This window comes from Neolamprologus multifasciatus, chromosome 1 (genome assembly GCF_963576455.1).
Source record: "Neolamprologus multifasciatus chromosome 1, fNeoMul1.2, whole genome shotgun sequence".
In the NCBI taxonomy this organism is placed as follows: Eukaryota; Metazoa; Chordata; class Actinopteri; order Cichliformes; family Cichlidae; genus Neolamprologus; species Neolamprologus multifasciatus.
The window spans coordinates 20,712,814-20,739,334 of record NC_140439.1 but is presented as its reverse complement, the minus strand read 5'-3'; the positions used below and the strand labels follow the sequence as shown (position 1 = coordinate 20,739,334).

Here is a 26,521-nt window from a genome sequence, read left to right as displayed (position 1 = left end):
AACATTAAACATGTTAACAACACAAAAGCCATATTAAACGCAGACTACTTTAGGCCCAGAAGTAGCATTCGTCACGTCATCACTTAACAACCGGATACCATAACAGTTTTTCCTTTGTGTTGTAAAAGATGATTGTGTCCAGTGGTTAACATCAGCAAAGACTGGCCATCCTAATCTAAATCAAGCAGCTTCCCCAAACCTGCTTGATTTAGATTATATTTAATGAATATCTCACTTCTTTCTCAGTGGTCTTGAGCATTTATTCCTGGTACATCTGACCTTAATATACACACCATAGTCGGTTTGATTCAAACAGAGATGTGCTTTGAACTGTGTAGGGTTTTTTATTAGTTTCCTAGGTTTTCTGGCCATTGTTGGTCAGTGTTGTGGGTTGATTATGTATGCACTATTCCAGGATTTTTATCTTCCATTTACATGAACTTTACTTTATTACTTTTACCATAATTAGCTAAGTGATTTCACCCGGGGGCATACTGTTGTTTTAATCCACTCCCACGTGCATGTGCTTAGTGTAAGAACTTAATCTATGTGTGAGAGCTTGCACATTCATTAAAATGAATAGCAGGTGCCCTTTGTCCTTTATAATATGGCGATCACAAATTCCCTATTTAGTTATTTTTAGTTTCCTGTATGCAGTTATGAAATCTGCCCTTTTTGTCATACATTTATGTATTTGTTGTTGCATTTCTCCATATCGACAGTAGTGCTAGTGAAACCAGTGCCTGGCTGCTGTTTCTCTGATAACCAGTTGAGGCTGCCTTAACTCTGGCATTTTAATGTGGGAGTCTACTGGGGAAAGTAGAGTAGCTTTTGGAGCCAGCCTCCAGTGGCCACTCCAGGAACCACTTTTGGCACTTCTGTTCTTAGCTTCATTTTTCAGCCCCAGAGATTTCTGCCTGCTCCCAGTCAAGAGTCATGTTATATTAGCTATTGCTAAAAAAGAGAAAGACAAGTAGATGATCTCCAAAAGTTGATTCTGTTCATCTGGACGTAGCGTTTTGTGGGAGAAACGTTTCGTCACTCATCCAAGTGACTTCTTCAGTCTGAGCTGACTGCAGGTTTCCCCAAATCTTATAAACAGTACATTTGCATAATGACTGAAACCAGCCCACTGAAGGAACAATGGGCTGGGATGCGAACACCTTCCCCACTGACACAGCGGCCAGGGAGGCAGAAGAACAGCACATCAAGAAGGCCCTTAGTAAATGTGGTTATCCCAGCTGGACTTTTGTCAAAGCTGGAAAGGCACCTAAAGAAAGCTCCAGCCGATCCAGGAGAGAAGGACAACCGCTGCCCAAGCGAAAACCTGTAGTGCTCCCATATGTGTCAGGAGTATCGGAACAGTTGAGACACATTTTTTCTAAACACCGGGTCTCTGTGGCTTTTAAACCCAAAACACGCTGCGCCAAAAATTGGTCCACCCCAAGGATCGGGTCCCCGACACAAACAGAGTAATGTAGTGTACGCTGTTAAGTGCCAGGAGGATTGTCAGGATTTATACATCGGGGAAACCAAACAACCTCTGGCGAAGCGGATGGCACAACACAGAAGAGCTACCTCATCAGGCCAGGACTCTGCAGTCTATTTACATCTACAGGCCAGTGGACACTCTTTCAATGATGAGGATGTACACATCCTGGACAGGGAAGAACGCTGGTTTGAGCGCGGAGTCAAGGAGGCCATTTACGTGAAAAGGGAAAGACCATCTCTGAATCGAGGAGGGGGCCTAAGGGTACATCTTTCGCCATCTTACAATGCTGTGATTGCAGCCATTCCCCAACTCTCTGTGAATGGTACTCATGGTCTTTGATCAGTGGGTTTTGGTCAGTGGTTGTTGATCAATGGTCATGAGAATTTGCATAATTATGATTAAGGAACTGATCTCCCAGCCCATTGTTCCTTCAGTGGGCTGGTTTCAGTCATTATGCAAATATACTGTTTATAAGATTTGGGGAAACCTACAGTCAGCTGAGACTGAAGAAGTCACTTGGATGAGTGACGAAACGTTTCTCCCACAAAACGCTACGTCCAGATGAACAGAATCAACTTTTGGAGATTTACTTTCCTGGATGATTGAGAATGCATCAAGACAAGTAGATGATATTTATAACAACCAGCTTGTAGATATTGCTGTGCTCTCAAGATTAAACTAAACTGAGTATTATGGACGTATACTATATTTGCTTGTACATGTTAGCTGTACGGAGGACCATGCGGATGGCTGAAGAGATCTTTTTTTTTTTTCTCTCAAATGATTTCTGTTGAATATCTGACTGGCTCTGACTAACTGATTCCAAAAGATATTTAAATTAACAGTCAGTGTCCCAACTACATTGGAAGCAGCTGATATGTTCAACTGTTTGCTAAAACTGGGGCACATATAGTATGCACTTCAGAAATGAGTCACAGTGACATTCATAAACTATCTCATTTTAAGGAGCAGCACTTGAGCCTTTGATTTCATCTTTACCGGAATTAGGACTCTAAAATAAATTACATTTGTTTATTCTAACTTTAATTTAACAAAGTAAAGATGCTGTGTTATTTGCCAGTTCTGTCAGTTTTCTGAGGGCTTGATATTATTCAATTGTTATGCAATTAATTTTTAAATAGAGTGTGGGTAGACAGTATTATTGTTTCTCTGTATTTGTGCATTATGTGCATGGTTGTCTTGCATATGGTGAGTACGTCTGTGCCCGTATGATAAGGACCATCTGACTTGCTCATGGTTTTCTAAATATGGTGATGCTCTGGGATAGGGTTATAGTAATGAGCCTTGGCAGTAGCTTGCTTTAGTATTAAATGTGCATCTCCCTCCCTTTAAAGGCAGTAAAGCATGTTGGGATGCAGTGAAATGTTTACAACACTGTGGTTGGCTCCTTCAACAGTCCTGGCAGCAGAGGCCATTATTGCAGCTCACATTTCTAATCACTCATCCTTGGCAATCAATCAAGGCCCCACCCCCTACCTTTCTCACCACTGCCATAGAATTTCAGAAGTCTGCATTACAAGGACACTCTAAAATGGCCTCACAGAATACTTACAATCATCAACTCAAGTTAAAGAGTTTTCTCATTCTTCTCATTGTGTGTTAGCGGGAATTTTGTGAATGTGTAGGATCTGGTGTTTTGTGGCCAGCTGAAACCTCAAGGTTTCAGTGCGTGGTTTAAGTGTCTAAGGGGACGTATTTTACCTCAGGCTTTTAAAAGTAACCTTTTGGTGTCAAGTACAGCAACGTGGGTGACTTTTTCTTTTTAAACACAACTGAAAATCTATTAACGGCGCAATTTTGTATCCTTTTTTCAGTTTATGCTAGATATATTAAATTTTTAAAATTCACATTAATTTGTTTCTTTAAACCACCTTATTCAACATGGTACTCCTACATACCTTTTAGAATATGTTACTGAGAGCTACTGCAGGAATCACCTTTGTTCACAATTGTTCCTTTTAATTAAAGGCTATTGATGTACTAATACAAAGCTAGATTCTAAAACCACCAACACAAGATTGTACATTGTAGTTTCACTTCACTTCCCTGGATATGCTGCAATTTCTTTGTATATCAAAAGATGCCCTTAAAAAAACAACACAATGAATTCACGTTTCACTTATTTCATATACCTTAACATATATTCTAACTGTGTCAGGAAGTTTTCTGTACCCAAGCTGAAAACTGAGGTTCTTTCACATTCAAACCATATCATATATTCAGACCTAGCCTTGACATCTTTCACATATTTAATTTCCGCTGCTCTGCGAGCTATGAGGTTTTTCTTTATCATGAAAAGCAAAACAATGTGCAAGAGATGAATCTCACCTGAAAAAGGAGTAGTGGTTCCTCTCAATAGTTTTTAGTTGGTATTCATGATGATGAAAAGACATTTGAGTTTTTATATTAGTAAGAAAGAATTACCGCTATGCTTTTGACTGTGTCAGGCTAAGATTTTTTTTTAGCTATTGCTAAACTTTGCTTTATTGTTTAAATGCATTCTCATTAGTGTCATCTATTGCAAATTCTTTGTTTACATGCGATGACTGTGTAGTAGATTATTAGTAAAACTATGGTAGCACTACTATTGTCAAGGCTCTTTATATAATACAGCTACAGAAGTCCTTCTCAGTTCTTCTGACTGATAAATTGAGTATATGACAAGTGCAAAGTCTCATTAATCCACTACTGTCTTGTCATTAAAGGTCTGTGTCTGTGCAAAAACCTCCTCGTGTTACATTTATTTGTGTACATTTACACAGATGTATGACTACCCAGAGCCGACATATTCAACGTTTTTTGCAGTTCTTCAAACAAAAAAAACAAAAAAACAACGCCATGTAGCTTGATGTGGATGACATCATTTTTAGGTTGAACCATGACTGGTTGAAAAGTGGGGTGGATCAGGGAAAGGAGCAACAGTGGAGTTCACAGATAGTTGCTGCAGTGGAAACTTTTCATTCTTTGTAGCACTTGTTTTTACTTGAGCTCTTTCTATGTTAGGACTCTTTTCTGGGACTAGCAAGAAGGACCAACAACTGGACAAGCAAGAGCAGTCCATCGACGGCTTGTTTGTCTCAGTTCCTCCTGGTTGCTACAGCTGAACCCTGCACCATATGCTCCTCTCTCAATGCTTTCACTTGAGAACAGTAGTGGAAGCAGTTGTAACAAATGTAAAGCACACACCAGAACAATGAGATAGCATTGCTATGTTTAACTGGAGTTAATGCTAACAAGTGCAGTTCTTTTGTAAGAGTGGATGCACATGTTGACTCCTTACACTGCTAACTTAAAATGATATAATAATATAGAAGCTCAATTCTCTTAGTAAACATTTATATTGTTGAAGCTCTAGTTTGTGACTGCGTTGCTTTCAGTGTATCACTTGTTGCCATGTATGCTAGCAAAAAAACATTTAATTTAATTAGAAATTAACCAAGTAGCCAAGTAACCAAGGGAAATCAGGGCTACTCAATAAAAACACAATGAACTGCATATTTATTTTTTTTTTTTTACAAATAATGGGAAAGGTACTGTGTCATCAAAAGGGTGTCCTTAAATAATATTCAAGCAATATTAATGCACATTTTGTCATAGAAAATATAAAAAACAACCCATTTTAATAGTGTTACTAAAATGCTGAATCTATAAGCAGTATCAGTAATAGTAGGTGTACCATTAAAATCATAATGATTCCCATCCTTATTCAGCATGTACTGGGGAACATGTGTATTGGTTATTATTATAGAGATAATTGAGAGGGAGATTTAAAGGAAAGAATCCATGTTTTATGATGTTTACTGCAGTGATGTCTCAGAGCGTACACACACACACACACACACACACACACACACACACACACACACACACACACACACACACACACACACACTATATGCACAAATGTGAAAGGGAAGAAATAATTTGTGGCACTGCAGAAGACAGGTGTCACTGTGTCCTCTTCGCTGGCCATAAAAGTTAATTAAAGAAAATGAATTTTTATTATCCTTGGTTGCTCAAGCACAGGCAAAGGGCTGCTGCTTAATAACAGCCGATAGTGGAGTCCAAGAGCAGTCTATTCTACAGCTGCTGTCAAGAGATGTGTGTAACCAAATAATGGTTGCCTGTAGATATATGCACAGTACCTACCTCTAACAACTGATGGCATGTTTTCTAGAATTCCAGTCTAGATGTTCACTCTGTATCAGGTGCTGTCTGTCTTGGTGATGCATGTGACTATATGCAAATAATAAAAGTATCAAATTTCAAGTCCTGTGTTTCTGCTTATGCCTGTGACTCCAGCAGCTTAAACAAACACCCCTGATTTCTCTGGACTTTCATAACTTGCATTCATAGAGGGTTGGGCGATGGGTTATTGTTCCAGCTGCCGTCATCAATCTTGTATTAGTGAACTAGCTAAATTGAGCATATATTTTACCAAAATATGATGTCAAAGAAAGAAATAGTTAATATAGGTCACAGAAGGAGACCATATCATGATCTTTCCACTTATTTTTCTTTTGTTCTTTCGTTGTTGTATATGGTTTGGTTGGTTGCCACATTACTGCAGCTTGTTTCCAGTATGAACGCAGCTTAACTCATTAAAAATCTAGCAATTCACAAATGGGAGACAACCAGAATGTGTGTGTTTAGTTTTTTCTGTATGTTTCTGTATGCAGCAACCGTTTTTTACATATCTGCTAACACTCAAGTCTTGGGATTCTCCTGGCTTTCTCCCAGGAGACTTCACGAATGTGTGTGACCTTTATTTTGAATAATTAGAATATACAGGTTAGTAAATTTGGTATGTTTGACTGTTGTTACCAAAGTTGCCAGATTGTCTACACATGCAGCCCACACACTACAGTTTCTACATGTCTGTCAGCACAACTTGAATGTACTGTTAGTTTGTCCCGTCCACAGCTGTCATGTCTCATTACTGTCTGTGATTTTTGTATTTACTTTTAAATTGTTAATTTGACTTTCAGCTAGCATTTTGAGATTGATTTGAGATCATGTTGGAGAAGTGACATATACACTCACTCAACACTTTATTAGGTAAATCTTGCTAGTATCTTAACATTCTTTGTGACATAGATTCAACAAGGTGCTTGAAACATTCTTCAGAGATTTTTGTCCATATTGACATGATGGCATCACAAAGTTGCATGAGTTTGATGACTGCACATCCATGGATCTCTCCTATTCATCAGCATCACAAAGTTGATCTGTTGAATTGACAGTGGAAGCCACAAAAGTCACCCATCAGGATATGGGTGGCTTTTATGTTTAAATGATGCTTAAGAGACCCAAGTTGGCCTATTAAATATCCACCACACTATTACAACAACATGAAACATTTGAACAACCATGTTGAATCCTGCTTTCATGTTGCTTATCTCCAAGTCTGATACTACTGTTTGAATATCAGAACAGAAACTGAAGCTTAACCAGCATTCAAATGGTTACAAATGGTCAAGTTTTGGTTTAAATTCTTGCCTCAAATTTTCTGACATGAGTGGTATCCAATGTGATCTTCTGCAGCTGAAGCCAAAAGTCACACAATTTTCACCAGAGACAAAACACTGCTGTTATACCGTGAACCTTGCAGAAGACGGAACAAAACCAAGTTGCAGGTGAGATGTTATAAACTCCCAGCTGGCGTTAAAACTTAAAGACAACACTACATTGGGCTGATTGTGCCAATTTGCCACCCTGAAGCTAGAGACCTACATGTAGTTCAACTTTAATTACCAGGGTGAACTTGATATTAAATGAGGTGGGAGTGGAAGGAGATGAGAAAGGGTGGAGGGGAGAAGAAAGGAATCATGAGGTGGAGGAGGAAACTGAGAGAAGTGGAGTGGTGCAGCAGTAAAGGATGCATTAACCAATTAAAGTTGGGGAGCAGAGGAATTACGTGATGCAGTGATTTTCTTTTTCTTTCCTCTTTTCTTGTAATTGTCATTGTTATTGCAATAAGAAAGAGGAGCTAACAGCAACAGTATCGTCAGGATCATCATATCATACTTTGGCTGTATTTGTATGTTCGGTTTACAGTCAATGTAAAACACATCACACATGCACTTCTGTATCATGGCAAGATAATTATATGTATCCCCTAGGTAATTAAGTCTAATACGATCCACCAGAATCAAATTTGCTTACATAAAACCAATACTAAAAATGCCTTTTGCCACTGAGATATATTTACATATTCGCACAATCTGCACACTTATGCTTAAAAATAATTATGTATGCATCAATATTTGATGAACAACAAAGACGTTAGCGCCCTGCAGTATTTTCGAGCTTGAGCCATGGGATTATGTTAAGTGTTCACACAGCCTCATCTATGATTCATTTTATTGCCAGAACCCTAGCTACTGCTGTTTTACTCCTCAGAGCTTTGTTGAGTCTGTCTGTGGGAGATAGCCAGCGGAAAGACAGAGGCTAAGGTACAGAATGGAGAGATGAGCATAAAAAGAAAGATGGTGAGACGACAGAGAAATGTAACCTTTTGTGAGTGTTCAATTTGAAGCTGCATTTCTCTCCCTCTCTGCCCCATTCTGGCTTTGCTCCTTTCAGTCCTTTTCCTCCCTGCTTTTACTGCAGGTCTTTCCAGCTCTCATTAATGCTAATTTATGCAGCCTGGCTGGCACAAAACTAGCAGGGAGGGTCTTCTCCCTTGATTACCAGCAGTGAGAACGGGGGCGGTCGGGTGGTGTGGTGGGGGGAGGCTGTGGTGAGGGTGACCTGGACAGACACCTCATTTAATTTAATACATTGGAGCATGCAGCAGCGGGGGAGTTGAGGCGAGGGAGGGAGATAATCAAGAGGCTGGGCCCTTATAAATGTGCTCTGAGATGACATGGAAGAGATTGGATTTGGAAACGAAGAGCAAAGAAGAGCAAAGCCAAGCGGAACACAATTGATTGATTCCATTCAAGTGATCGTACCCACTGATGAGGAATGAGTTTTTTTCTGAGGGAGAACGATCTGATGAGCTTTTTAAAAATTCTAGTGTTTTCATTGCCTGTCCCTTATTCAGCAAAGTCTCCCCATCTGCAGTCCCAGTTGCAGAATTAGTCACCATAAATGTCTCTTACGTGGCAATGCAAAACGGCAAGCTCAGAAGAATCAGAAACCTGGTTAAAAATCTGGTAGAATTTCTAAAGAAATACAGTAAACTATATAGAGGAGCAAATCTTGAAGCTGCTTTGTATAAGTAACCGGCGTTGACAACAGCTCAAATAAAGAAATATCCACAATGCAATTTCCTGGTTAATAAAATGGTTAACCTATAAATAAATATATAGTTTTTCCAATACTCCTGCATCTACCGTAGTGGCAATAAAAAATAGAAACGTTAAGTAAAAAAGTAAAGATCGTTCAGTACAAGCATGTTTTGATGGTTAGAAATAACATGTAATGTAAAGGTTGTTTATTTCTTATGTAGTAAATCAATTTAGGAGTTTACTTTGAGCTGAAGATGGGAAAGTGACATGACAGAATTTAACAATATACAGATGTCCTCTGTCTCTGGCTCAAAACTCGGTAAAGATTGTTTTAGCATCCCGGCTCCAAAATGCAAAGCTAATATCCATGACAGCCAGTGGCCTGGCTCCAGTATTGAGTCCCTTCAGGGTAAAGTGTTACCTGAACCCCCTCATCTTCTAAAGATGAGCAGTCCCATCATGAGGTTAGAGCACCTCTCTAAACACCAGCCAAGGGTCGAAACACTTCCCGCCCATCCGTCCACATACTGTGACGAATGGAAGGAAATCAGACGGTGGCCATGACAGGCAGATTATGAAATCCCTCTGTCTACATGATTTAGCCCCGTCTCTGCTTCTTAATCGCCATATGTGATTAAAGTAAACAAACGAAGCATTATTAGATTAGTCAGAAGGACATGGAGTCTTTGTTGGTGATTATCCTTTCCTTTTTAATGAAATGCTGCTTGAAATTAACATGGCTTTAACTAATTTGATTTAGCATTGGCCCAAGAAATACCAGACAGCTCTCATTTGCCTGCAGACAGTTTGAGATCCTTGTCAGGGGCTCGAGATCAAATGTTGGAGCAAGGCAAATATTTCCGTTCTTCTGCAAAGTTCACACGGCTTGATTGAGTTCCTTGCATTGCGCTGTTTGAGATACAAAGATGAGTTACTAAGTCAAATACACAAGAAATGGTTTCTCAGTGTGCAGTGGAACTATATCAACAAGAAATCTAAAAGTTACTGACACCATGAAAATATTGTGGTGGTCACTTTTATGGACACTGACCTGTCTTTGTACTGACAGGGTTTATTAAAGAACTGTTGTGTGCTTGGATTAAAGGTGGTCAGCAGTTGCATGAATAGCATCCATGTCTGTATTTGGCAGCGGGTGTGCATTGTTAGTGGAAATAAGCCTGTCAGTATAATCCTCCTTTGTGAGATTCATTAAAGATAGGATGCAATCTAGCTGATTCAGGTCTCGATTTTGAGGCCACCTTTAGGTTCACAAAGCCCCCGTTGCTACAAAGGCTAAAGGTTTTGGGGAAAGGGTGCTTTTTATTTTTATCTACACTGCTTTTTCATTTAGATCTCTACTCAGAGCAGTTTGGCTCAGTGTTGTATGGCAAAATGAATTTAACAGCTAGCCATCTTCAAAGTGCAGCTGCTAATGTTGTTAAGCTTGAAACAGTAATGACTGGCTCTCATAGTAATATACCTATCAATCGAAATACAGTGTACATTAAATACAATGTATTGGAACTGCACCATTACATAATAGGACGCTATAAACTGAAATTCTTGTGCTCCAGATAGCATTGAAATATTTAGTTTTGTAGAAGATTCACTCCAAATGTGTATATTCATATAATAGCTCACTATCACTATACGGTTTACTATGTTTGCTGAGTTTTTTGAACCATGGTAACCAATCAAGCCCTCCATAGAGAAACATCAGGAATTTGGACGAACCTGAGGAGACCAGGGTGCATTCTTGCACAGGTTTGCCCATGAATAGCACTTCATATTTTCATGAATTAAACTTTAGGAAATCAATTTAAAGAATGGCCTCTGTGGCTTTGACTGTCAGATACAGAGCCACTTAAAACCAGGGGTCACCTCCATGCTTGTTTAATAGCTACTTAGAGCACCTTGGTGAGTGTGTTTTTGCCCTCGCTGGCCATAAATACTTATGGACATGGCTGAGTTTATCCTTTTCAGTGTTTTAAAGGGATAACTCTTTTGAAGAACGCACCATCAAACTTGTGCCTTAAAATGACAGTAGTTATATAGATGGTTTCAACGGTAATCCTCTAAAACAACTCCTGTGGTATAATTCACTATTCTCTTAGTAAACATTTATATTGCTGACAATATGTTGTGCTAAAGAAGGTGGGATTCAAGTTAACACTAAGTGACACTTATAAATCTCAGAGTGATTCTTTGGCAAGACTAGTTTCAGTTTGGGGCTAGACTCAGAGACATCAAAAGAAAGGGATATGGCCTCAAAGAATCCTGACATCTTAAGAAAAAAAAATCCTAATTGCAGAGATTATGGTTATAAACAATCACAAGTTAAACAGGGAGAAACATCAACCAACATATTAAAGAGTAGGCAAGTGTACTTAACAGTTTTCTCTGACACTTTCTATAATGTTAATTAACTTTGCAATTTTTAAGGCTTTTTAAACACTACTTTGGGGAAAATCAAAATTTTTACATTTTTGTTTTATCAGATTTCTCTGCTGATTTTATAGTATGTAGAATATACGTGTGTATTAATCATTTACTTTGATAGCTAGGCCCTTTGCCCCTCCTAGTGCACTGCCATGGACAGCTGTCTTTACAGAGCTCCCTTCTTCACCCAGGTCTCTGTGCTGGTGGTTTGCCATCAGTGTATTGTAGTATTTATAGTATTATTTGTATTAGTATTATAGAAGTATTTATGGTGTGGTTATTAGACTGAGGCCCAACCCACCGTTTCTCATCCTGGACTTTGGAAAAGGCAATGTCAGAGTTAATCATTTACATAAGGGCTTTAGAATAAAAGCTCAGGGGCCTTGCTTGTAGGACAGGGGTGGGCAACTCGAGGGCCGGTGTCCCTGCAGGTTTTAGATGTGTCCTTGAACGAACACAGCTGATTTAAATGGCTAAATTAGCTCCTCAACATGTCCTGAAGTTCTCCAGAGGCCTGGTAACAAACTAATCATGTGATTCAGGTGTGTTGACCCAAGGTGAGATCTAAAACCTGCAGGACACCGGCCCTCGAGGCCTGGAATTGCCCACCCCTGTTGTAGGACATAGTATCACTATACCTCTATATAAAAGATTCTAACGTGTTTCTGAGGAAGTGGTAGTTTATAGATGTGTACATAAATCAAAGACTATATAAAAGATGGAAGTAGTTTTTGGGTCTGAAAAGGTTTAATGTTGAAGTGCCTTAAATATGGATTATTTTAAAGGCCACCAGGGGGTTAAAAAATTCTTCTGGTCCTATAAAAGCCCATGGGAAACCAGGGTTCCTGACACGATCTCTATGAATACTTTCCTGTTAAGTTTATGGTCTCAGTCATTTATTTTGGGCCATATTAAATAGAGAATTAACTCAGTTTTGTAAATCTATGTTTCAGAAAGGAGGATTATCCAAGGTGGGCTCAGTGGTTAACAACTTATGATTGATAAGAAACAAGGTGAGGTACATAGTTTTAAAGAAAATAGGAAACAGGAAAGCATCTAATTTTGTTAAAGGGCCATTTAAAGAGTCAGGAGCAGAACTATTTTATCCAAGACTTTTGCATAGTGTGAAAGTACAGTGGCTGTAGAAGAATGACACATGGTATGTTGGTTAGATTATTGTTTACTGAAGTGTCATAGAACAAATCACCCTTAGGAATCTGTTTTCTTGATTAACAACAGAAAGTTTTGCTCCTGTTACCCCTTGACTTACCTTTTAGCCCCATCCCTTAAAAATGTTCCTTTTGGGCATCAGATCTCCAAGCAGCAACTTAAGTTTAAAATTTTAAAAATATTGTTCAGGGTGATATACTAGTTCTAGAGGTTAAACACACAATTTTAACCTTTTGCAAAATGCTAAGCATAGCAATAAAACATATTGTATTTTATTACCTTTTTTTAAACTGCAAATTATGTCTGCAAAGATGATCTTTGTCAATATCTGTTTTATCCAGTAAGATAAGGTTATTATCTTATAGCAGTTACTTTTTTTTTTTTTTGCTGCAGAATGAGATTGTTAAGCAGTCTGTGATCTGTGAATATCACCAGAATAGAACCAGCTGGCACCCAGGTGCGTCCCCTTGAGTTGTGCTGATTGATGAGACTGGCAGTCTCTCTGAGACGACTGCAGCCATATCGATATTTGGTGTCTCTGTATCGATACGATATCTGTACACAAAAATATTCTTATATCATATTATTATATTTTAATTAACATATGATATGAATATTTTAAGCTACGCACAAATAAAATACTGATTAAATACCCTACATTTATACAGGTTTACTCACACATTGCATACATGTTTTTTTGGTGTATGCAAAAGCACACACACAGTCACACAAACCATAGCACCCTCTGCTTAGCAGCAGTGCTATACTTAAGAACTGGTATATGGGGGGAGGGGGAAGTATTGACTTCACTCAATCTGATCATGTGTGATTATTGATATGAATATTTCTGTGCTATTGTTATATCTTTTCCGAGCCACTTAATTTTGGTCTTTCAACCACATCTATGTTTTTTTTTTCAGATTTTTTTTTCTTTCCTCTGGCTGGTGGCAGCAGGGAACTTACCATGCATTTCACGTTGAACTGAGAGTATGTTGCTATGGTGGTTGCTAGGGATTTAGCCTAGAGTGACGTTGAAAGTCCAAATATTAAAGGTGTCCTTCTGATGCAGAGGAAATGGAAGGTGTGAGGAATGAGCAATTGCCTCAGAGTTTTTTTATGTGCCCTTTCATTATCATGCCTCTCTCTTTTGAAATAGCGGAATTGATTTTCAAAAAGCAAGAAAGGAGTGCATATAAAGGCACACGCGACAACAAAAGAAGAAAACATTACCTATGCATATAATGCTTGTTCATTCTGGCAAATATTTAACAACCACTCAGTATCATCTTCTTAATGAACATGATAATCTTATCTGCTAAAAGGATAACAGAAACATTTGTATGACCATATTTTAGAATTATGTTTTTCAATCGTACCCCTCTTCCTAAAATACTCATTCTTAAAATCCAGTTCAGTTGTCTTGATTTGTCCTTGGCATTGAAGGATGTACAGATGGATGGATGGATAGAAATAAATAATAAAATAATAAAGGCATCTAATAATATGGCTAAATCAAATGCCAAAAGAGAGGGATGGATCAGCCTTTATAGTCTTGTCATCTATTAAGAAGGGAAGTTGGACAGAAATGTGTTTTTGAAATCATTTCTTTCAATGTGTTTCCTGGTGCTTTGCAAGACATATATGGCAGTGAACAGGTTTATAATGCCCTGCTGCTGAAATTGTATAAGAAAGGAAAAACAAACTCAAGTGAGCAGGCAAAGTATGATTTTGGTTGACTTCAATGTAGTGAATTAAAGTGCTTTGTGGTAATACAGCTATATGGGCTGAGCAGACGGAATTACCTTACTGTTGGATAGTGGTATTAGCTATAATACCATTAGCTCTAACTTTCCCTTGCTTAACAGCTTTGCTGGTAAATTCTATTAAAAAAATAAGAAAGAAAGAAAAATGTAAAAGACACTCATACAGATAAATAAAAGCCAAAGTACCTGTGTCAGTGATTTTTTTTTTTTTTTTTGTGCAGATGTTGCATGAATGTTTTCTTTTCTTTTTTTTTCTTAGCAGTTAGCATACACAGTTAGCATACACTAAGAAGTTTTTGGACGATGACACTTTTTTCGTCATTTTGTCTCCAATGGATTTTAGTCAAAGTCAAATTTATTTATATATCACATTTAAAACAACAACCGTTGACCAAGGTGCTGTACAATTAAGATAATTAAAAGAAATAAAAACATAGGGAGATATGATAAGAATCATAAAATTAGAAGATTTGAGTGAGAAATTTAAAAGAATAACAGTAATACAAACTCATTCTGATTTAAAAGCCAGGGAATAAAAGTGGGTTTTCAAATGGGTTTTAAAAGTGTCCAGTGTTGGGGAGTTCCTGATGTGAAGGGGCAGTTCATTTCACAGTTTAGGAGCAGTCGCAGCAAAGGCCCGATCTCCTCTGTGCTTTAATCTGGACCTCGGGACAGCCAGGAGCAATTGATCCGCAGACCTCAGTGATCTTGCAGGAATGTACCAATTTAAAAGATCAGAAAGGTATGAGGGTGATGAGATTGATTTTAGGATCAGTAAGTCAAGATGGCCCAGGGTGTAGCCCACCTCTCGCCCTGGTAGCTGTGATATGGTCCAGCCCCAGTTCAAGGGGTTTGAGAGCTTTATGGCAAGATATGACCTGTTCCCTCATTATTCTGTTATTAATTAAGATGCTAAAATATCTAGAGTTGATTCCAAGTGTTGAACTTGTTTTTCATAGCTTTACACTGGAACCCTCAGTAGGAGGTTATAATATAGATGTGGATGGTTCTAGACTTCAGGCAGTCATTGACTGCAAAAAATTGTAATCTAGTTACTTAAAACAATCCTTATATTTTACTTTTGAAAAAATTAGAAACTCTAGAATTATATATAAAAATGTCTGTAGGTTTTGTTTAACAGTTAATGTAATACTTTCATTAAACCCCTTTAATTAAAGCTTAAAGTGCACTTTAATCACATCTTGACAATTTAATTTAAAATCCACTGTGGTGGTGTACAGAGGCCAAAATTATATCATTGTTGAAATACCTCTGAGATTCTATGTCATCTGTTTTTGTGGGAAAGCTCCACTGATATTATGAATTTCATAAAATACATTTACATCTTGCGGTGTTATCCAGAATGTGCTAAAGGTGTACTGTCATGTTATCAGTTTGAAGCAAAGTCTTTTGAAGGTAACTTATCAGAACCTACAGAACCTACTTCTCTTCTGTTTCTTTACTCCCAACTTTAAGTATTGGCAAACTATCTCCGGTTTCTTGACTTAAATCTCTCTCATTATCCTGGAAATTAGAAACACAACACTCACAGTCTTGGCAAACTATCAGTGACAGTAGCTGTTTGCTTTCTATAATATCTTTGATTGGATGTTTGGATTCTTCTAAGTGCCTTTTCTTTTTGTATGTGACTGCTTGATGCAAAGCCTTATTAAGCCTGTGGCAATCAATAGCAGTCTAAATGATTATGTCTGTTGTCTAACTCAAAGGCTTAAGGCCTGGGGAGGAAAAGACCTGCCCTGCCCTTCCTCCCACTTTCTCTTGTACTGTGTTTCTCTGTGTTGTAGTCCACATCTGTAGCAGCCATCACACAACCTCAGGCAGGCTAGTTAGCCCAGAGAAAAGAGCCTGAACCCCCGATCAATAACTTTAGTCTTGTCTACCTAATTGCTCATTGGTCAACATTGGCGCCAGACTATATGTAAGTGCTGTTCGCCTGACTGATCGACTTTGGCTTTCTACCACATCCCGCCTAGTGTTGGGCTTACGGTATGCCTCTGTCTCTTCTCTTTTTTCTTGTGTTCTCGGCTCTCTTCACCCATGTTCGGAATGGAGAAATCCGGATCTGGTCGTCCCCTGCTCAGCCACACAGCAGGGATGAGACTGTCCACAGACTGAAACAGCATGTGCTGCTCCTGTCATCAGGCCCGTGACTCCGAGGCTGCTCAGGTAAATATCCGGGTTTAATGACGCACGGGAAGATTAGCCAGTTGCTATGGCTCACAATTTCAGTGAGCGCCAGGAAATTAGTCAGTCTTGCTTGGGGTTTTGTGAACGGCTTATTATATGATCTAATGCAGACGCACTTTATGAGTGTGGTGCAGTATGGAAAGGGCAGTATTGATTGTGCTCATTGTGAATTATGTGAATAGATAAAAGTGTGAGTGTGCATATATATTAGGCAATTATGCGCTCAGGTGCTAATGTAAAAATTCTGCTGAATAAATATGAAATATGCCTCTATCAGCATCCGACTGGTGTCCCCTGACACTAGTCATTTGAGATGATAATTGGGATAGTATGTTTGCCTTGTTCTGATGAGATGAGATATTGTGATGGTTCTCTCAGCCTCAATTTAAATGTGTATTGATCAGTGTGAGGCTCTGGACCTCAAATCAAAACAGCAGTACAACCCATACTCTTGCATGTACTCTGTTTTTCGCATTATATTTTCAACATATCTTGAAGTCCTCGGACATAAAACATCCTTTACTTTGTCACTTAAAATAAGATGCTCGTTTGTATTTGTTCTCGCCCTCTTTTTCCTGTAGTAGTGTGCTAATGTCATGATTTAAATGAAGTATTGATCAGTTTAGGAGGGGAGAATAGAGAGAGAGGGAGCGATTGTGAGAGAAAGAAAGCAAGACCAGGGTTATCGGTGTGGATCGCACACAGAAAGAGAGTGCTAACGGATGAGACACGTTTTAAGCGATTTCGTGAAATGGATTTCTGCATAATTTTTATCTTTAATTCAGGAATAACCGTCAGACTTGTTTGACTTGTTCCGAGAAGCAATAACGGACAGTGAGATGAGATCAGAGCTTCGTCGAGAAAAAGGAATGGGGATAAAATATTTTTTTAATTCTTCTTTTTGATTGGTTTCATGGAGTATTCTGTATGGTTTGTCCTGGGTCTTGTTTGAGTCTCCATCTTGCTTGGGACTCCCTCTGCATCAGCGACACTGCAGCAGCATCAGGCAGACTGGTCTAAAGCCTACGATCTGGGTTTGTTTGTCTTCCGTTTGCTATCCTCCCTTCCTTTCACCCAAGCTCCCTCCTCTTCCTCTCTTTCTCTTGCTCTCTCACTCTCTCTCTTTCTTTCTCTCTCCCCCCTCCTTGCCTTCACCTCTTGTGATTTAGCACAAGAAGGTTATACTAATTAGTGGCCTGTTTAATATGGTTGCCACTCTTACTGGTCAGGAAAACGTTTGTTTGTGTCCTGTTTTACAGTCTGTCTTATCCTTGCGAGACTTCATGCTGAAGCAGTTGTGTTTTGTGCGTTGCTTCAGGATTTCCACATATTGTTACACTTAAACACTGTTGTGTTATTTTCTAAAAGTTATTGTGTTCAGAAATCTTTTGTGTGAGAGAATCTTTGCTCAGACAGTTTTAGCCTTGTCCTTTTTGAAGACTAAGGCAATGCAGCGACTAAGGTTCCATCTAAGCTATTGGATTGCATTGTTTACTAATTCGGTGTGTGCATTTGAAATGTTTGTTTAAAGAGGCATTAGATTTAAATAAGAAAATGAAGCTTCATCCTCTGCTATAGTCATGACAGAATTAGCAAAGCCATAGGCCTGCCCATGAAGCACAGGATTCTGCCTGCATGTGAGAATCTTTGAGTATCTACCTTGGAGAATCGGAACCATGGCGCATTTTAGCCTTAGCTACAGAGTGAACAGTTTGGCTGCACAGACAGTGTAGTCTCTGTGCACTGGATTGATTTTTCCCTTCTTCTCGGCGCCCTGCCTCCTTTGTGGTTTAGTAGCTGGACATCCTGAAGCAAGGATCTCTCAGTTGCTGCCCGACCTACACGAGAGCTGACTGGATCTCGAGAGGAACAGTCGTATGCAGCAAAATTAGAAACAGCTACAGAGTCCAACTCAGCAGGCCCAGGAGCGGCAGAGTCAGGTATTGTGTTCCCTGCTAAGCAAAGGTTTTTTGTGTAATTTTTTTTCCAGTAGGCCTCAGACTCAAACCCATTATGCTTCATGTACCTATCTGTGTCATTTTTTTTAAAGAAAAACAACATTTTGATAAGCACATTGAATAATTTGCATCCCATTGTTGGTTCATATTGATTAAATGCAGTTTTCTGATGCATTCTGACCTAGACTTGTGTAGCTTTGCTGTGGAAATAAAGTATTTGTATATTTATAGGACTAAAAACCACGTTATTTTAAGAATGCAAACTTTTTTAACTTTAAATTTAAATGTATTTATGCAGAGTGCAATTTTTCTCACAAACAGTTGCATATAATATAGAAGATGTATATCGTAGCAGTGGAATCAACAAGCATTTTGGCAAATAGTCAAATTCACAAATATATGCAGCCAACGTTCTGGATTTTATGGATGCCTTTGGTTTTATTCTCTAAGCCATAGAGAATAAAATGCTTCTTGCCACCTCTTAAAAAAAATCTGGAAATAAAAAACTACACAAATTTAAAAAGAAAATAAAATAAAATCTTATTCGCTGACTGTTCTGAGGGGACTGTTTCACTTGTTGCTAATCTTCAGGAGACAGACTGTTTGTATTGTATGGTCATACTTTTAAGTGTTTTCAGCTGGAAATGTTGTTGTTGTTGTTTTGTCCTACCTGCTCCCCGTAATTTCTTTGTTTTCATACTACTCTTACAGCCATCATTGACCATAATAATCCCCCACCATTTCACTCATGTTTATCAAATAACAAGTAAGTCAGTAAGTTTATCAGTAACATACTGTCATTTGTTTCTGGAATTAAAACATGTAACACATTCATCATTTCATCAAAAAAAGATAAAATGTATTTTAATTCATGTAGTCTGAGAGGGAATCCAGACTCCAGCAGCTCCTCTGGGGTATGTTTTTAGGTTTTAGACAGTGTAAGTCACGACTCGCTACGTTGGCCTATCCCAGTTGATTAAGCGGATTAGTTTCATCTGGAAGACTGGATTAAAAAAAGAAGGAAATCTGACCACCAATTCAATTTTAGTCAAATTAAGCACCTGCCTGGGCTGATCTGTTAGTGGTGTAGGGGAACTGCAGGCTGTCTATTTTTAAATTCGGGCATTTTTTGCTCACTAGATTTTTGGCTACTGTAGATTTAATTATGTCCATCAGGAACTAAACTGAATTAAACTTGAAATCAGTTTTTATAGGGTTACAGTAGAATAAATAGAAATCAATATAATGAGCTTAGCACAAAAAGTAAAGAAATTTTTTATCTTTGTCGTAAAAATGTTTCTTGGGAATAAATATTATACTGTTGAAAGGCCTGTTTATTTCCCCGTAAATGGTGCCACATTTGTAAGGAAAATGCATTTATGGGTTAAGCAACAGAGTTGAGTGTTTGGGTTGCACTCATGAAAAACTTGCCAAATCGTCTCTGCCATTGCCAAACATCTGGTTAGGGCCATACCACAAGGCAACTTCAAGCTACAGTTCCTCAAAACCAAGTTGTAGCATTACTTGGTACCACTTTACTTTAGTACCATCTCCAAAATGAAGGCTAAGTTCCATATAACAAGGGATGTCAGAGACAAGCCGCAAAGTGTCCCAAGAAGACAGCACTACAACAAGACTGTTTCCTCACCCTCTCAGAACTTGGGAACCCTAGGCAGACTTCTACAGATTTACAGTCAAGGTTTGCAAGATATGGCCGACGAGTCTCCACCCAGACAATCCAGAAAAGAGTGCACACAGCCAAACTCCGGTCTCATAGGACTGCCAGGAGGTCTGCCATTGCCTCTCACTATCTGGTCCTTTTGTGCTGGTGTTGCCAACATGTGCACTGAGACCTAAACATGGGGGGGGAACGTTAACTTCAGCACTGAATCCAAATTCTATCTTTGGCAGTGGGATTTTTGGGTCATAATGTGGAGAACATTATTCTGATTGTTGCACTGATACGGAAAAAGCTTTTGGTGGAGGCAGTGTGGTGTAGGGCAGCATCTCGCTCACTGGTAAAACAAGGCTTGTCATCATTGAAAGCAATCTCAATGCAGAGACTTATCGAAATGAGAGACTGAAACCAGTATAAAACCCATATCTCCACAGTCTTGGACCGAACTCTATCTTCCTAGATGACAACACTTGTCCCCACAGGGCAGGGTTTATCAGAAACTACCTCCAGAGTGAAGAGGATTGAATGGCCTGCCTGCAGTCCTGACTTCAACCCCTCAACACTTGTGGGATCAGCTTGGGCATGCTGTTTGAGCCATAGTGACTAGCACAAAAACATTCGCTGACTTGCAACAAACGTCATCGAGCAGCATTGTGTCACCAAGCTGGTCACCAGCATGTGGAGGAGGTGCCAGACTGTTGTGGCTATGTATGGTTCTTCCATATGTCCCTGTTTGTTAAATGAATAAAATATTAAATTGCCATTATGTGCCGTTTCTTCAGACTTCAATCATCTAATCCAATAAATGACACCAAACAAGCTGTTTGGCATTGGCAGAGAAGATTTTAATGGGCGCAACCCACATACTCAACTCTGCTCTATGCCTACAAATGCATTTTCCAGATTCTTGTCAAGAAGCATTGTTACAACAAAGAAATAATCAACCAAATGTGCTAAGTTTGTTTGTTTTCAAATCGGATTTAATTGTATTACCGTTTGAAACAAACGCTGTCAGTCATATACAGAGGATGAGAACCAAATATCAAATGTCAAAGACATGCACTTGTGCTGTTTTGTATAGGTCATTTGAATTGTAATATTCTGCAGTACATTAACACCATCTTTTCTCTTTGTCAGCTGCAGGTAATGGGTGCCTGGTGCAAATGGGAGCAGAGAATCGAAGCACTAATGGAGTGTAAGCGGCAGAAGTGGAGCTCTCAGGTCAGATCTTGAAGAATTCACCACCATAGTTTCTGACCAGCACGCTCCATGCACATGCTTCTGAATACATCCCCTTGTGCAGGAGTACACAGAATTAACAATTTTCAGAAAACAGGCTTTGATATGAGATTATACTGCTTGCTTTAGCTGCTTTATACTTGGATAGTTTAACATTGGACTTAGGCTTTCACAGACGAATCTGGCAATATTTAGTGCTCGTCTAGCCTTAGTATGAGCCTCACATGTATTAGCATAGATTTGGGTTACAGGGGTAAGATTTACTTGCTCTTCTGATGTTACTTTCAAACTGCTCAAAGAATAAAAATGTTGCTAATTACAAAAGACTTACAAACAATTTTCTACTATTCACCATATTTTTCTGTTTTTTCATTAGTTAAAACATGGATAGATCTTTTTTTGTGTTTGGTTTTAGACTCCAGCATCTCCTCTTGCATCAGTTTTCAGGCTTTAGAAAAATGTGGCCTTTCACAGTAGTCTTTGACCAATCACAGGTATTTCTTGTCAAGGACAAGGACTGAGTGTGAAATTTTTTTTAGAGTGAGAAGTTGGGAGTTTCTTATTTGTATTATTTTTTTTGTTCCATTAATACTTTTTTTTTCTCAGTACATCTTGTGAGCTTAGATAGCCAAGCCTCATCAATGAATACATGGAATTTCTCATAGATTCTAAGTTATTTGCAGCAGCATGAGCATACAGGAAATATTAAAAATCTTTTTTTTTATTGCATAACAATCTCTGCCTGCCTTATAGTATTTTTGAGAAAGAAGTTCAGCACGAGTTTTGCAGTGCAATCTCCTCTCCTGCCAAATTCTGAAAATGAAAATTGCTGCAAGTGGTGAATGGATGGTTATACCTGAATCTATTGGTAATGCATAAGAGGTTCAAAGTGAGGCTAGTATCTGCCTGTAATTTAACAGGATGCTGACCATGCACTGTATTGTTCTTTAGAAAACTTTGTTAGTCATCGAGTTCTCTTCTGGTTATTTTTAATCTGGGATTTTGCATCTCTTTCATTATGAATCCTTGCAAAACTACATTTGCCAGTTTTCTCTACTAACCTGTTGCATTCATTTGCCAGTGAAAACCTGTATAGAAACATGAGCTGTTTTACAGAAAGTATCCCCTGAGCACGAACAAAAAGTTCAGCAACAGCAGCCAAGCTGTTCGTTCAGTGAAGCCTATAACAAAATGATTCATTGTCAGCCGTGCAGATTTGCATTAGCCAAACCTTTGCACGAGGAGCTCAAAGAGGTGCTTGCAATCAAAGTTCCAATCGGCTCTAGATGTATTATGATAGTCTGAACAGAGGAATAGAAGTTTTAGTTTCTCTGTAGGCCAATTGGTAATGACAGAATTTCCACAGGGTGTGAAACACAAGTATTTTAAAAGGCTGAAGAGAAGCTATCAGTGGAATAATAATCATTTTGCTTTTTTTACTTTGTTTAAAACTGTAGCAGCAATTCATCATTCACACATTTAAAAAAGAGACAAAATTCTAGTAGCTCACAGTTTGAGACACGTGGTTAAAACTGTTTCCATTGTTATAAAAATGTGGTAAGGGTTGAAAAACAATAAATAATGCACACTTTGCAAAATACTTACAAAATATTCACCTTTTTGTATGTATTCTGTATTTCTTGGTGGCTTCAAACGCCTCAGCCATTGCTACTAGATAAGATATAGAAAAACCAGCATTTCCACTTTCCACCTCATCTGTTTGTCATTTCCCTCACTGTTTGTCTGATTGTGCTGTTGTAATGAAAAGGACCAGGACAACTCCATTTTAATGCCCTTGGTTTTTCATTGAGGAAGATTACACTGAAATTAGATTTTAAATCGCATATGAGTGTAATGTTTGTGACTTTTTCCATTTAAAATAGGCATTTACTCTGTCAGGAACTGGCAGGTACATTGATGAGATTGCCATTAATTTTCATTGACTGGAGATGGTAAATCACCAGGTCGCACTCTCAGGATATCAGAATAATACAGCATTCCCCCGCCTTTCTGTTTGTAGAGAGCTGGGTTTTTTTCATCCAGTTTTTAAAGACAACTGCAAGGAAGTTTTTGAGAACATTTTACAATGACCAGAATTTCTCCAGTAATTAGTGATAAAATCTGGTCTGATCATCATTTAAATCACGATTATAGACTAATGTAGTATGAGTAAACTTGTAAAATAAATAGTTGTTCTTTAGTGAATACATCAAGCAACTGCAGTGCAATCTGTAAAAAGTATGTTTTTTTTTCTTGAATATAGTCTGTTGAACCTTCTTTAGCAGCAGTATCGCCATCATTTGTTTCTTGTAGCTTATTATCAGAGTTAAACAATGATATGGTGGGATTTTCAACCATTTCTCACTACAAAACTGTTCAGCTGTGCTCATGAATATTTCTGGGTGTCTTGACCAAAAAACCTTCTTCCGGTCATGCCAAAGCATTTCAGTTAGTTTAAGGTCAGAACTCTGAGTTGACATTTCAAAACACAAATTTTCTTTTTTATCCATTCTATTCTTTTATTTTTATTTTTTTAAATTGTTATTATATTTATATTTTTGTTATGTCTTACTGCATCACCCGACCTCCTCCAACCTTCTGGCCGTGGACTACTACTATGTCATCCTCCTGTAAAAATTTCTTGATATTCACTTTTCCCTCGCTGATTGCAGGACATCCAGGCATTAAGATAGCAAAGGAGCTCTAAAACATGGTGGTTCCTCTTTAACAGGTGGTGTTTTGCTGGTGGGGCTGGTGATCTGCAGGCTCCTTTTCTTAAAGGTAAACCTTTTTCTTTGATCCATAGAAAATAACTCCAGATGTGTTGTAGAACATCTAAGTGGTCTCACAAATTTGAAACATTTGAACATTTGAAAAATAGTCAACATGTACATTTTATTAAGTTTTTCTATCACATAGGAATACTATGATTTATTCAATGAAAACATCCCATCCCAAGTTGCATGTTTGTCATACAAGTCATGCTTACTTCAGTTATCTTTAGAAATTAAAATAATTCAAGGAAGCAATTTTGTATGAGAAAAATTGGCCACGGAGTAAATCATGTTAAAATGTATAATGACATTAGACCTAAACAGTTAGAATTTTAGGGAAATTCATCCAAAACAATTTCTTTTCCGATTCTTTTCTATTAGAGCACCTCAGTAACTGGAACACCTTACTCCAAATAGCTTTTGGAGAAAACAGCAGGAGAGAAGTTCACATGCTTTTTCTGCCTGCGCTGTCAGTGATTACTCTGTACTCATTAAGTGATGACTTCCAGAAAATACTTTCTATGATTGTGACTTATATAGTTATAAGTCTTATACTTATAGCTAGACTTGTAGGTTTGGATGATATAACCTCAAGATCGTATTGCAATATTTGAATAAAATTCGAGATACAATATTTCAGAAAAAACAAAAAATGTTATTGATGTTCGCAGCTTGCAGGCAGCAGCAGTGTGAGTAAATGAAGTGTATCTTTCTTTTCCATTGAGTTACTGTCATTGACGACACACTTCCTAATTTGAAATATGAATCTATTGAAACAAGGTGCCAGCAGCAGCTGCATTATAGTGCAATAGTGGCGACAGCATCATATCTGGTGGCAGAACATAAGTCAAGCGCAATAGTAGCCTAAGTAATGTTTTCTCTCTAAGTTTTAAGTCAAAATATAAATGAACTGCTTAACAATAACTAACTTAACCTTGTAACTCTTCAGAAGCTGCACAGTATTGTCACATAATAAAATAATAGAAAAATATTTTCTACCTGCGATGCCGTGTCTTGGGTCGAGCTTTTTAACCAGCTGCTTAAAGCCCTGCTTTTCCACCACGTTCCCACATCATCAATTTCCATACTCTGTTTGCGCTTCCTGTCATATGGAGTGCAGCTAGTGAGTGCCACAGCGACAGTCGGTCATTTGTTCACATTTAGGTTGCACATCATGCTGTTAGCATCTCCTCCTTCATAGCCTGTTTGTACTTGACGGTGTGTTTTTGCCTCAACTGGTGAAACAAGTTTGTTGTTCCCACCTTCAGTAGAAACGGTTTTCTTGCATATTTTGCAGAGTACTTTGTTGGAGATTGTGGAAGTAGCTCATTGTTAGGTTCTGAATAATCATTGGAGGCTGAGACGTGGCTCTTGTGGCTCTCTCAGACATGCCTGGGTTTTTCAATTGTTGTATGCTTTAGGGAACTTAAGGGTATGCCATTACTATGATGATTTCGCAATACAATTTTTTCCTGTTGCAAAAAAAAACTATATAGGTATTTTTGCGGAAAATATGATATGGCACAGCTTAAGTGATTCAGATAAACATCCTAAGAAGTCCTAGTAATTCCAATTAGATCACAGACTATGAACTGCAACTGTCATTTTGTACTTAGGTGAGTTTGTTGTTCAGTTGTAACGGCTTGGGAGAAAGACTGCAGAAAGTCCCCTAGTGGGGCTCGAATGTAAGGACGATGAGGATTAGCTACCGCAAAGATATGACGGAGTTATACAGTGCCAGGATAAGAGGGACAGATTGGGAGCAATTTTCTTTTTATAAAAGCATTTTAAAACAGAGGTAAATGTAATTTTACTGCTAATTTTACAGGAAATGTGTTATATTTTACTTAAACAGGTCATAAATCTAATTCTGGCATCTAAAATGATGTTGAATATTTTTCCTGTGTCCTCATCCTGGACATGCACAGAATATTCATAGTTATTTGTGATGTCTACAGCAATACATACTGTACATGTCTTCACATTAGTTCCTTAGGTTTAGTCTCTCAGTTATCCATTATGGCAACACTGTATTATTTTATTCACTGGAGGGTTAGGAAAATTGTATGTGAGAGAAAAGAGGATTTTATGCATGCACACTGTTGCAGGCATACAGTAGAGGTTTTGTTTTTATTCACGCACATGTGCATTTTTAAAAAAAAAAAAAAAAGATTTTTTACACGTGTGTGGGCACATGTGGGTTTCTGGTATTCGTCTCTTCTGTCTTCGTGTCACCTTTGTTGACTTTGTCTGTGCTGCTGCAACACTGTGCCCTCCTGCTTTAATGACGCATATATCCTATCTCCAGTCGCTGCCTAATCCCAGCAGCGCTAGCTCAGGAACAGATTACTGCTTCCAGACACCAAAGGAGAGAAGAGTAGTGAAAGGTGGGGGTTGGAGGGGGAAAGAGATGCCTCAGTGATACAATATACAGGCAAATCGAGGAGGTCATCGCGTGCATGTGAATGTGCATAAATATGTATGTACTTTCACATACAGATGGTTAACATAACAAACATAACCCACTGTATTTGCCTCTTTTTT

At 38.4% G+C, this 26,521-nt stretch overlaps 1 protein-coding gene across 3 annotated transcripts in view; it reads left to right on the top strand.

The window, feature by feature from the left end:
- The window catches only part of LOC146525675 (uncharacterized), a 145,606-nt gene that overhangs the window by 58,398 nt on the left and 60,687 nt on the right, over nucleotides 1-26,521 (top strand). For 2 of the 3 annotated variants that reach the window (XM_085162972.1, XM_085162985.1), the window contains 2 exons: nucleotides 16,194-18,268; nucleotides 21,102-21,185. In XM_085162972.1, the coding sequence (XP_085019098.1) occupies nucleotides 21,111-21,185 (75 nt within the window). In that variant the 5' untranslated portion in view covers nucleotides 16,194-18,268; nucleotides 21,102-21,110. Of the gene's footprint in view, nucleotides 1-16,193; nucleotides 18,269-18,997; nucleotides 19,053-21,101; nucleotides 21,186-26,521 lie in introns of all 3 variants that reach the window. The other variant, XM_085162978.1, reaches the window with a different exon arrangement.